Genomic DNA, 13,398 nt, shown 5'->3' on the forward strand with positions numbered 1-13,398 from the left:
CCTCGCTCAAACAGAGGCACTCCAGAAGGTCACGCAGTCCCAAGCTCTCTCCCAGAAGATCAATGCTGAACCTCGTGGCAGCGGCCCCCGGACCTCGAGGGGCCAAACCACATGGGGGTGGTCCCTGAACAATCCAGGTACAGATATCGGTTAACCCCATACATAACAGACATTTCCCTAACCCAATAATACAGCAGCTTAATACATTGTAGTCAAACTGGACTTAGAAACATTTACCCTGATCTACAAGAAACCCAGACAAGGCCCAATACCTCATCCAATCAAAACTCAGCAAAGTAGAAATCTGCAACATTATTTACAAGGTGTATGTCTGATTTGCAGCCATCCAATCCATTCTATGTATTTTGCACCCAATTGACAGGGTCTGCAAATGTTCTTATTCTTTTTTTTGCAACTTGTATCTAGGCTGTAGACAAACAGCCACCACTCCGCACCTTGTCCCAGCTCTGCAGAGAGCAATTCCAAATTGACCAAATCTCCCAGAAGCCCTGAAGCTTTTACTCCATTTTAAAGTCCTAGCCTCTCCAATTTGGCCAGCGTTCAAAATGTTTCCAAAAGAACCATACCTGACGGACTCACACACACCTTTTCTAATTCTGCAAATCCTACTCATTTTCCAAACAAAAGGGTTATTTTTCCCAGAGGAATTGAGACTTCAAGAACATTTTTTTCAGGATTGTATTCTGCAAGGGGGCTAATATTGAGCACCATTGTATTGGGTAGACAAGTGCTGGAGCACTTTTTCCAGCATCTGCAGTTCCTTCTTAAACACCATTGTAGTGGGATCTGAATTTAGGGTTGATGGCATTTTACACCATGCACACACACACACACACACACACACAGACAGAGAATAAATGGAACTTCATTTTGCATGTCTAACTAGAGTTTTAAATATATTTCCTTACTGAAAGTTTATATTTGGATTTCGAGAGTTAAGACTATTTTATTGTCATATATTCCAGATAGAACAATGAAATTCTTACTTACAGCAGAATATATAAACATAGTACGCTGTAAACAATATAATAAATGAGAAAAAAGTTCAGTGTGTGTATATACATGCACACTGAACTTTATATTTATAAACATATATACACAGACATGTGTATATACACACACACATATATGTACATGTATCTATATGTATATATATACACACACACACACGTATATACATACATAAAAATATACATACATTAAAAAATTATATTTATATAAATATATACACATACATACTGAACTGTGTGTATATGTGGATACACATATATACACACACACTGTATACACACAGACACACTGAACAAAATATATACATTTTTACCTCTGGAGAAGAGTTGCAGAGAATTGACCAATTCAGTGATGGCGAGATTCTGCAAATCAAACTCACTTGGTTCAATTTATATATATATATATATATATATATATATACGCACAGATATACGCACACATATGTATATACACATGTATATATTCATACTCACATATGTACACACACATGTATATACACACACACACACAAGTATATATCGATATACATGTACACACATATTTTAGACCCAGCTCAAAGTTCATTTGTCGAAATTGAAACAAGTAATAAATTGGTTTGCAGAAGGTCCCTAATGTTAAATTGGTCAATTCTCTGCAACTATTCTCCAGAGGATATTAACCAGCCAAACCGTGTTAAATACACATGGGAATAAAGGTCTGACTCAAGTTGAGAGATACAGACCTGCAAATGGCAATATCTTCCATCCTTCCTCCGTCTTGTCTCTTTCCAAGTATCCATCATCTCAATATTCATATCATACACGATGTTCCATTTTGGGTGAAGTTCCAGTAAACCTTGGCACCTTCTCCATTCAAGTTGTACTTTATTTCAAACAGGCCAGATTGGTTCACGTATCCTAAGTGTATCTTATCTGAGATTCCATGATCTTTTCAATTCGATCTCCCTGGAAATGTGCCCAGTGTTCACAAAAGGACACAGAGTGCTGGAGTAACTCAGTGGGTCAGGCGGCATCTGTGGAGAACATGGATAGGTGACGTTTTGAGTTGAGACCCTTCTTGTCTGAAAAAGGATCTTAATCCGAAACAGAGATGCTGCCTGACCTATTGAGTTACTCCAGCACTCTGTACCCGCTTGTGTATTAACTAGCATCTGCAGTTTCTATGTCTGTCTGGTGTTGATGCCTGCATTGGGCTGTCATTGATTGTGTGTCTGTATATGAAATATTTTGCTTTCCCCATCCCATTTTCCATTCCATTTCTACCAAACATTTTTACCCAAAGATGCATTTCAGACATTTCAACAGCTGGAGTTTAACGAGTTGGACAACATTGGAGAGGTTTCCTTGAAGGAGGTCATCTGGTCCATTCCCCCGAGAGGAAAATAGTTTCACAGAACAATTACCACTGGCGTATTTGGCAACACAACCCATTATTAGTTTGAGATGTCGACACAGGGAACTGCAGGTGCTGCATTACAAAAAAAGACACAAAGTGCTGGAGTAAGTCAGCGGGTCGGGCAGTATCTGTGGAGAGAAGGAATGGGTATTATTTCGGGTCGAGACCCTTCTTCAGACTGGAGAACATGGATAGGCGACGTTTCGGGTCGGGGCGGTTAGAGTTGAAAATGCCTCTCTGTTTAACATCAACCTGATGCCCAGCCGCGACCGTCTTGGAGAATTTCTAACCTTTACGAAGGCACAAACAAAGATGTAATCAGTATTAGTAATCATGAATGATTCACAAGCCGGGACCAGCAGCTGCGGTGGGGAACTGCTGGGAATGAGCTGGAGAAACGCTGTGATATCTTCTCAATGTTTACAACGAGGTTTATAGGCATGCAACATGAAAACAATCCCAAACAGTCTCGACTCGAAACATCACCCATTCCTTCTCTCCAGAAATGCTGCCTGTCCCGCTGAGTTTATTGTGTCTACCTTCGTTTTTAAACCAGCATCCGCTGTTCCATCCTGCACCAAACTCTCACTGGCTGGAATAAATTAGATTAGACCTCAATTGGATCATTATTCTCAGCAGACCAACATTGAATAAAGGGCGGTAGGGGTTTTCCACACCCTTGTCTGTGTGTGGATGGTGTGGGAATGGCTGCAGGAAGTGGAGCTCGCTGTTGGGACACTGAAGGAACACTAACACAGACCACCCTCCCGCAAGAGATCAAAGATGAGAAAGTGCAACTCTTCATGAAGTATTTTGATGCTAAAGGTGCGTTAGATTCATTCTGCTGATTGGATATTCCACAGCCCCATTTCTTCCTCCAGGTTTCTGGCTGCACTTGTTTGCTTTTGCGTTGCCCGCAATCTTTATACCATAGACTGTAAAATCTAGGAGCAGAATGAGGACATTCGGCCCATTGTGTCTATTCTGCCATTCGATCATGGCTGGCCTATTTTCCCTCTCAACTCCATTCTCCTGTGTCTCCTTTAACTCCCTAAGAAATCTATCAATCTTTACTTTGAAAACACCCAAATGGCTTGTCCTCCACTGCCCTCTGTGGCAATTAATTCAATAGACAATAGGTGTAAGAGTAGGCCATTCGGCCCTTTGAGCCAGCACTGCCATTCAATGTGATCACGGCTGATCATCCCCAATCAATGCCCCATTCCTGCCTTCTCCCCATATCCCCTGACTCCGCTATTTTTACTAGCCCTATCTAGCTCTCTCTTGAAAGCATCCAGAGAACTGGCCTCCACCGCCCTCTGAGGCAGAGAATTCCACAGACTCACCAATCACTGTGAGAAAAAGTGTTTCCTCGTCTCCGTTCTAAACGACTTAGTCCATATTTTTAAATTCCACCGATTCACCACCATTCTTCATTAGTACAAGTGCCAGAGTTTATGGGGAGAAGGCAGGAGAATGGGGTTAGGAGGGAGAGATAGATCGGTCATGATTGAATGGCGGAGTAAACTTGATGGGCCGAATGGCCTAATTCTGCTTATGAACTTATGACCACCCTCTGGCTGAAAAGATTCCTCCTCGTCTCCTTTCTTTTTATTCTGAGGCTGTGCCCTCTGGTTCTAGATTCTTCCATTACTGGAAACCCTAGACTGATGATAAATATTTATTGTGTAAAATACGTGTGGTAAATATGAGGTTGTGAGCGAGGTTGTGTCTCTCTCTTCTGTCCATTCCATTTTTTGAATATTCCTGATTTTTTTAATTTCAATTTTAATTGAATGCAATCAATACTGCGTTCGGCTTAATTGCACTTCATGAGTTTGAACGTTTCATTATTTCCGCTGCTTTGGTTCAATGAATTATATCCCTCTGTTGCAGCAAATGAGAAACTGAGGGAAATGGAGCAAGCATGTGGGAAACTATTGGACATGGTTGACAATGTGTTGGCTGTCTACTTGCTGAAGATGCCAGCTGCAATCAAAAGGATGAAGTTGCGAGATTTCCTTGGTAAAACCTTTTTAAAGCTAATAGTTAAACTGTTGAGACTAGTTAAATAGTTCACCAGACTGATTCCTGGGATGTCAGGACTTTCATATGAAGAAAGACTGGATAGACTCGGCTTGTACTCGCTAGAATTTAGAAGATTGAGGGGGGAATCTTATAGAAACGTACAAAATTCTTAAGGGGTTGGACAGGCTAGATGCAGGAAGATTGTTCCCGATGTTGGGGAAGTCCAGGACAAGGGATCACAGTTTAAGGATAAGGGGGAAATCCTTTAGGACCGAGATGAGAAAAAAAAAATTCACACAGAGTGGTGAATCTGTGGAATTCTCTGCCACAGAAGGTAGTTGAGGCCAGTTCATTGGCTATATTTAAGAGGGAGTTAGATGTGGTCCTTGTGGCTAAAGGGATCAGTGGGTATGGAGAGAAGGCAGGTACAGGATACTGAGTTGGATGATCAGCCATGATCACATTGCAGGCTTGAAGGGCCGAATGGCCTACTCCTGCACCTATTGTCTATGTTTCTGTGTTTCTAAATAAAATGCACACAGTGTAGAAAGTGAATCTTCATCAAAGATGCATGTTGATGAGTATAATCACAGAATGTACTCGCTCCTCATGTCTAGTCATGCTAAACATGTCCTATTCATTCTTTTTTTTTTCTACTTTCCTTTTGCTGTTACTGTCACAGTTCCTTTGGTATCAAATTCACACTCCTGAAGCTTTGTGACAAAGATGTTTGTCTTTTAATTCCACATTTTCTCTCGGCAAGGGCAACATCTTCCATCCACCCCTCCCCTCCATCTTGCCTCTTTCCAAGTAGCAAACATCTAACTCGGTCATAATAAGCACAATGTTCCATTTTGGGTGACGTTCTAGTAAATCTTAGGAAGACAAAAATGCTGGAGAAACTCAGCGGCAGCAACTATGGAGCGAAGGAATAGGTGACGTTTCAGGTCGAGACCCTTCTTCAGACTGATGAAGGAATAGGTGACGTTTCGGGTCAAGACCCGAAAGGGTCTCGACCCGAAAAGTCACCTATTCCTTCGCTCCATAGATGCTGCCTCACCCGCTGAGTTTCTCCAGCATTTTTGTCTACCTCACCATATGCAACCCTCAGTCTGAAGAAGGGTCTCGACCCGAAACGTCACCTATTCCTTCTCTCCATAGATGCTGCCTCACCTGCTGAGTTTCTCCAGCATTTCTATCTACCTTCAATTTTTCCAGCATCTGCAGTTCCTGCTTAAAGATGTTTCGGGTCGAGACGCTTCTTCGAGTAAATCTTGGCACCTTTTCCCATTCCCTTGTTTCTAAGAGGCCAGAGTGGTTCCAGTATTGTTCCCGATGTTGGGGGTGTCCAGAACCAGGGCTCGCAGTTTAAGAATAAGGATTAAGCCATTTAGGACTGAGATGAGGAAAAACTTTTTCACCCAGAGAGTTGTAAATCTGTGGAATTCTCTGCCACAGAAGGCAGCGCAGGCCAATTCACTGGATGTTTTCAAGAGCGAATTAGATTTAGCTCTTAGGGCTAACAGAATCGAGGGATATGGGGAGAATGTAGGAATGGGCTACTGATTTTTGATGATCAGACATGATCACATTGAATGGTGGTGCTGGCTCGGAGGGCCGAATGGCCAACTCCTGCACCTATTGTCTATTGTCTACTTGAGTATGATCCCTGTAAAAATTATTTCACATGGATCAGCTTCAAGTGGGGAAATATATAGGGGATGGTTTGGAAAGATGTTTATGTAATTGAAAGCCGGCTCTGTCCATTTGCAGTGAAGTAGCTCGGGTAAAGATGCTTCCATGTCTTTGATTTTAATGTTTCACGTTTCCATCATTGTTTAGCTACAGGGGGGACAGATCACAATTCCACTGCAGCTGTGATGGTGAGTAGTTGACTCAATGCACTTTCAAGCAGCAATCTGCTCGAGTAATTAACGACAACTAATTAGCTGGTGCAGTGGCGGAGTTTGCTGCCTTGCATCGCCAGAGTCCCGGGTTCGATCCTGACCTCGGGTGCTGCCTGTAGAGAGTCTGTGTGTTCTCCCCGTGACCAAGTGGGTTTTCTCCTGGTGCTCTGGTTCTCTCTCTTTACCCCCTCCCCCACCCCCCACGCTCCAAAGACGTACAGGTTTGTAGGTTCATTGGCTTCAGTTAAATTGTCCCTAGTGTGTGTAGGATAGTGTTAGTGTACGGAGTGATCGCTGGTTTGATGCGGACTCGGTGGGCCGAAGGGCCTGTTTCTGCGCTGTGTCGCTAAAGTCTCTAAAGTGCAGGAAAAATGTCCCCAATGTTGGGCGAGTCCAGAACCAGGGGCCACAGTCTTAGAATAAAGGGGAGGTCATTTAAGACTGAGGTGAGAAAAAAACATTTTCACCCAGAGAGTTGTGGATGTGTGGAATTCCCTGCCACAGAGGGCAGTGGAGGCCAAGTCACTGGATGGATTTAAGAGAGAGTTAGATAGAGCTCTAGGGGCTAGTGGAGTCAAGGGATATGGGGAGAAGGCAGGCATGGGTTATTGATAGGGGACGATCAGCCATGATCACATTGAATGGCGATGCTGGCTCGAAGGGCCGAATGGCCTCCTCCTATTTTCTATGTAATTGTATGTTTCTCTCTCTGAATCATTATTTTAGTTTGTTCTGGGAATTTCTCAGTTTGCTACCTTTTTTAAAATGCCAAGTACCACAGTGTAATGTTGATGCCCTGATCAAGGGAGGAGTGCTCTATAGTACAACGTCTCCAGTGGGAATGTGTTACGTTTGTTAGACCAGGTGTTCAATTCATTGATTAACCTTTGGACATTGTAGGCCTAGAAACAGGGTTGGGAAAGACTGCCCGATTGAATTTATAAAAAAATAAAAGAAGCCATCAAGCAGTTTCATTTACTGTAGAGATACAGCATGGAAACTGGCCCTTCGGCCCACCGAGTCTGTGCCGACCCGCGATTCCCGCACACTAAAGGGCCTGTCCCACTTGCGTGACTTTTTCGGCGACTCGTAGGTCATTTCAGGTCGTTGAAAATGTTCAACATGTTGAAATTCCTGCGGCGACCAGAACAAGGTACGGCTCTTTGGGCGACTACTCACGACCATGCAGGCTTCACCCCGCGACATGTCTCCCGGGTGTCGCCTGTATGGTTGTGAGTCGTCTCCTAGTCACCCAAAGAGTCGTAGCGTCTTTCTGGACCTATGACGGGTGCGGGCAGTCACCAAAAAAAGTTGCGTAAGTGGGACGGGCCCTTAACACACGCACGCACACGCACGCACACACACACGCACACGCACACGCACACACACGGGACAATTTACAATTTTACTAGAAACCGACAAACCTGAGCGTCTTTGGAGTGTGGGAGGAAACCGGAGCACCCGGAGAAAGCCCACGCAGATCATGGGAAGAATAAATAATAGGTGCAGATGTAGGAGGAGGCCATTAGGCAGCGAATCGTCCGATCAGTGGAGAAGATTATTGGCTGCAACCTTCCCTCCATTGATGAACTGTGCACTGCAAGGGCCAGGAAGCGAGCAGGCAAGATCATCTCTGACCCCTCCCACCCTGGCCACAAACTCTTTGAATCACTTCCCTCTGGAAGGCAACTCCGGACTGTCAAAGCTGCCACAGCCAGACATAAAAAAACAGCTTTTATCCACGAGTAGTTGCTCTACTCAATAGCCAAAAATCTGTAGCCTCCCATTGATCTGGTATATTGTTGGTTCACATACTTGATCAATGGTGTTTTATCATTAATGTTTTATTATTATTAATGTTTAGTGTTTTCTGAGTCATTCGTAACAGTCACTGTATGTCATGTTGTTACTTGTGGGCGGAGCACCAAGGCAAATTCCTTGTATGTGAATACTTGGCCAATAAACTTACTTACTTTTTGGCCTTGACTACAGACAGCCCCGTTGTCGGGACCAAACCTGGGTCTCTGGTGCTGTAAGGCAACGACTCTACTGCTGAACATATAGTATTTTATTGAAAGATAAATGTAACAGCAAACCTTTGGCCAACTAATAGAACATTAGTTGGCCAAAGGTCAACAAAATAGAGAGTACAGAGGAGATTTACTAGAATGTTGCCTGGGTTTCAGCAACTAAGTTACAGAGAAAGGTTGAACAAGTTAGGGCTTTATTCTTTGGAGCGCAGAAGGTTAAGGGGGGACTTGATAGAGGTCTTTAAAATGATGAGAGGGATAGACAGAGTTGACGTGGAAAAGCTTTTCCCACTGAGAATAGGGAAGATTCAAACAAGGGGACATGACTTGAGAATTAAGGGACTGAAGTTTAGGGGTAACATGAGGGGGAACTTCTTTACTCGGAGAGTGGTAGCTGTGTGGAATGAGCTTCCAGTGAAGGTGGTGGAGGCAGGTTCGTTTTTATCATTTAAAAATAAATTGGATAGTTATATGGACGGGAAGGGAATGGAGGGTTATGGTCTGAACGCAGGTATATGGGACTAGGGGAGATTATGTGTTCGGCACGGACTAGAAGGGTCGAGATGGCCCGTTTCCGTGCTGTAATTGTTATATGGTTATAACATCTTTGTGTTCAAAGGCTGATCTACCAGATGAGGGGATGATGGCTGAACTTGCCAGCAAGGCAATGAGAAAAGGCAAGTATATCGAGTGGAAAAAGCACGCGGTTAATCTTCAACTTTAGATGGTTTAATGGAAGACTAATGATGTGCTTTGTCAGGCAAAGCTCCGCTGAGTTCAAATGCGACAGAAGCGAAAGGCAGAGGAAAGATAACGGCCACAAAATCTTGCACGGTTGCAAAAGTAAGTTCCCAAACACAAAGTCTTGGGGCACAACTATCTGATCTACTCTCTCAGTGAATAAAACACTCATTTTCACTTTGTTGGTGGACAAAAATGCTGGAGAAACGCAGCAGGTGAGGCAGCATCTGTGGAGCAAAGGAATAGGTGACGTTTCAGGTCAAGACCTGAAACGTCACCTATTCCTTCATCAGTCTGAAGAAGGGTCTCGACCCGAAACATCACCTATTCCTTCGCTCCATAGATGCTGCCTCACCCGCTGAGTTTCTCCAGCATTTTTGTCTACCTTCGATTTTTCCAGCATCTGCAGTTCTTCCTTAAACATTTCACTTTGTTGAATGAGTGGGGCTGCATGTGTGGGTTTATTAGTTTCTCTTATTGGATAGTGACTAGGACCTCTTCTGATGGGTTGGTTTTCTGGCCATTCGGCCCATCAAGTCTACACCATTCAATCATGGCTGATCTACCTCTTCCTCCTAACCCCATTCTCCTGCCTTCTCCCCATAACCTCTAACAATAGACAATAGGTGCAGGAGTAGAGGCCTTTCATCCCTTTGAGCCAGCACCGCCATTCAATGTGATCATGGCTGATCATCCCCAATCTGTACCCCGTTCCTGCCTTCTCTCCATATCCCCTGACTCCGCTATCTTTAAGAGCCCTATCTAGCTCTCTCTTGAAAGTACCCAGAGAATTGGCCTCCACCGCCCTCCGAGGCAGGGAATTCCACAGACTCACAACCCTCTGTGTGAAAATGTTTTTCCTCATCTCCTGTACCAATCAAGGGTATTAAACAGTACACCTGTACTAATCCAGAATCTGTCCTGAGCCACCATCTATCTCTTTGGAAACCCTTTTAATCAGACATTACTGGACTTTATCTTGCACTTCCTGTTATTCCCTTTATCTTGTATCTGTACACTGTGGACGGCTCGATTGTAATCACATATAGTCTTTCCGCTGGCTGGTTAGCACGCAACACAAGCCCCCAACCAACCACCCCCCACGAACATCTCTGCCCCTCTGTGACCAGCCCACTGAATGGTCCTTCCATTTGTAACGTTTAAGAAACATTTAGACAGGTACATCGTTGGGACGGGTTTAACAGGTAGATGGGGCATGCCATGTTGGTTATTCAGGGCCACAGTCATTGTCAGTGTACAGTACAGAGACAACGAAATGCATTTAGCATCTATTGAAGAGCGAATAGCTAAACTGGAATAAAAAAAAAAGAAAATAAGTGTCCGATTGACCACCGAGGTACGTTGTTGAGTAGAGTGACAGCCGCCGGAAAGAAGCTGTTCCTCGACCTGCTGGTTCGGCAACGGAGAGACCTGTAGCGCCTCCCCCCCCATGGTTGGGGTGAGAGCAGTCCTTGGCGATGCTGAGCGCCCCCGCAGACAGCCTCTTTGGACAGACTCAATGGAGGGGAGCGTGGAACCGGTGATGCGTTGGGCAATTTTCACCACTCTCTGCAATGCCTTCCGGTCAGAGACAGAGCAGTTGCCATACCATACTCTGATGCAGTTGGTAAGGATGCTCTCGACGGTGCAGCGGTAGAAGTTCACCAGGATCTGAGGGGACAGATGGACCTTCTTCAGTCTCCTCAGGAAGAAGGGACGCTGATGAGCCTTCTTGATCAGAGTAGAAGTATGGGCAAGTTGGGCCGAAGGGCCTGACTCTGAATCTATTCACCTCTACCCCATTGTGGACATTGGACTTTGTCTCAGGAACTGATGTGCTACCATGCTGAGACCTATATTCTGCACTCTGTATCTTCCCCTTTGTTCAAACTATCATATTCTAGTTTGACTTGTTTGTATTTGTGTATAGTAATATCTGATCTCTTTGTATAGCATGCAGAACAAAGCTGTTCTCTCGACCTTGGTACACATGACAATACTAAACCTAAACACTAGTATGTTTAAATGTTTTTGTTCCAGGCACCTCCGACCAAACCAAGATCATTTACCAGTCGTGATAAGGAAACGTTCATTAGAAGGTAAAGGTCCAACTTTGACGGGCTGATCACCCGCCTTCTGTATCATATGGAACATGGCAATGCAATAGCGGTGATCCAAAACCGGGCAGTGAAAAGCCCGCCGTTCATCACGGAACCCCGCTGACAATTAAGACTATTGTGGAAGTTGTCTGTAAGAAACCATTCCCAATCCGACCTTTCTGTCCTGGGTCTCCTCCATGGCCAGAGTGAGGCCCAGTGCAAATTGGAGAACCAGCACCTCGTATTTCGCTTGGGTAGTTTACACCCCAGCGGTATGAAGAATGACTTCTCCAATTACAGATAGTCCTAGCTTTCTCCTCCACTTCCCCTTCCCTTCCCAGCTCTCCCACAGCCCACTGTCTCTGCCTCTTCCTTTCTCTCCCCCCACTCCCCCCCCCCCCCCCCCCCTCGCATCAGTCTGAAGAAGGGTCTCGACCCAAAACGTCACCTATTCCTTCTCTCCAGATGCTGCCTCACCCGCTGAGTTTCTCCAACATTTTTGTCTACCTCCAAGAACTAAGGGTCATAATTGTTCCCTGAATAAGATCATAAGCGATAAGAGTTAGGTCAAGTCTACCCCACCATTCAATCATGGCTGATCTCTCTCTCCCTCCTAACCCCATTCTCCTTCCCTGACACCCGTACAAATCTATCTATCTCTGCCTTAAAAATATCCACTGCCTTGGCTTCCACAGCCTTCCGTGGCAAAGAATTCCACATGTCCTCCAGAGACGCTGCCTGACCTGCTGAGTAACACAATAAGTTTTTTTGTAAACTAGCATCTGCAGTTCCTAGTTTCTGCTAAATTGTTCTGCTGCTGCTGCTGATGTGAGTTTGGTTATTAGAGATCTGGTCAAACATGAACTTTCTTGGATTAAAGTTGCGATGCATATGGATCGCAACCATCAAACTTGCCACTAATTTTATTCTGCAATTTTGTCTAAACGTGGATAATGTTCTTAACCCGTTTAAAAAATAAAAATAAAAAGTGAGATGTGCGGAAAAGAACAGCATGAAGATGCTGGTTTAAACCGAAGATAGACACAAAAAGCTGGAGTAACTCAGCGGGACAGACAGCATCTGTGGAGAGAAGGATTGGGTGATGTTTCGGGTAGGAAGAAGGGTCTCGACCCAAAACGTCACCCATTCTTTTTCTCTGGAGATGCTGCCTGTCCCGCTGAGTTACTCCAGCATTTTGTGTTTGAATATTGTTGCTGTCACCGGGCAGAATCCTCGTGTAAACGCCAAGTGCATGTTGCTCGCACTGACTTTGTTTTCTTGATCTCAGAATTGGACCAAAGACGAGCCAGTGTTTGCATCGTCCGAGAGTGAACCGGTCGCTGCCGATGATCAAAATACCATTGGCTGATGGCCAGGCAAGTGTCTTCCAACTACACGTTGGAAATTTTTTTTTTTTAAACTTCAAGAATAAATCTTTGGCCTTGAGAATTCAAACCGCTTAAATTAGTTCAGTTTGGAGATACAGCGTGGAAACGAGCCCTTCAGTCCACTGACTTCGCCCCGTACACTAGCACCATCCTACACACTAGGGACAATTCACAATTCTCACCAAAGCCGAGTTAAACCACAATCTTGCGCATCTTTTGGTTGTGGATGAAAACGCACGCGGTCACGGTGAGAAGGTGCAAACTCCGTACAGACAGCGCCCATAGTCGGGATCGAACCTGCCTCGCTGGTAACATAGAGACATAGAAAATAGGTGCAGGAGGAGGCCATTCGGCCCTTCGAGCCAGCACTGCCATTCATTATGATCATGGCTGATCGTTCCCTATCAATAACCCGTGCCTGCCTTCTCCCCATATTCCCTGACTCCACTAGCCCCTAGAGCTCTATCTAACTCTCTCTTAAATCCATCCAATGACTTGGCCTCCACTGCCCTCTGTGGCAGGGAATTCCACAAATTCACAACTCTCTGGGTGAGAAAGTTTTTTCTCACCTCAGTCTTTATTCTAAGACTGTGACCCCTGGTTCTGGACTCACCCAACATTGGGAACATTTTTCCTGCATCTAGCTTGTCCAGTCCTTTTATAATGTTATATGGCTCTGTAAGGAATAGGTGACGTTTCTTCAGACTGATGAAGGAATAGGAAACGTCACCTATTCCTTCGGGTCGAGACACTTCTTCAGACAAGAATGTGAATTATA

The 13,398-nt window shown here is 44.6% G+C and overlaps 1 protein-coding gene across 1 annotated transcript; it reads left to right on the forward strand.

Annotated features, from left to right (window-relative positions):
- Positions 1-1,909: 1,909 nt before the first annotated feature.
- LOC129705006 (borealin-2-like) lies at positions 1,910-12,612 on the forward strand. The gene is made up of 6 exons (XM_055648381.1): positions 1,910-3,252; positions 4,324-4,452; positions 6,298-6,338; positions 9,012-9,235; positions 11,174-11,232; positions 12,521-12,612. Exons 1-4 carry the CDS (start codon positions 3,132-3,134, stop codon positions 9,114-9,116), a joined length of 396 nt encoding a protein of 131 aa, XP_055504356.1. The 5' UTR covers positions 1,910-3,131; the 3' UTR covers positions 9,117-9,235; positions 11,174-11,232; positions 12,521-12,612.
- Positions 12,613-13,398: the final 786 nt, after the last annotated feature.

This window comes from Leucoraja erinacea, chromosome 17, assembly GCF_028641065.1.
Source record: "Leucoraja erinacea ecotype New England chromosome 17, Leri_hhj_1, whole genome shotgun sequence".
Classification (NCBI taxonomy): Eukaryota; Metazoa; Chordata; class Chondrichthyes; order Rajiformes; family Rajidae; genus Leucoraja; species Leucoraja erinaceus.

What these genes read in the sequence shown, in the direction of transcription:
- LOC129705006 (XM_055648381.1), top strand. Translation starts at nt 3,132, where the DNA reads ATGGCTGCAGGAAGTGGAGCTCGCTGTTGGGACACTGAAGGAACACTA. An exon ending in GAAGTATTTTGATGCTAAAG is followed by an intron (nt 3,253 to 4,323) that starts GTGCGTTAGATT and finishes CCTCTGTTGCAG; the next exon opens with CAAATGAGAAACTGAGGGAA. An exon ending in GAAGTTGCGAGATTTCCTTG is followed by an intron (nt 4,453 to 6,297) that starts GTAAAACCTTTT and finishes ATCATTGTTTAG; the next exon opens with CTACAGGGGGGACAGATCAC.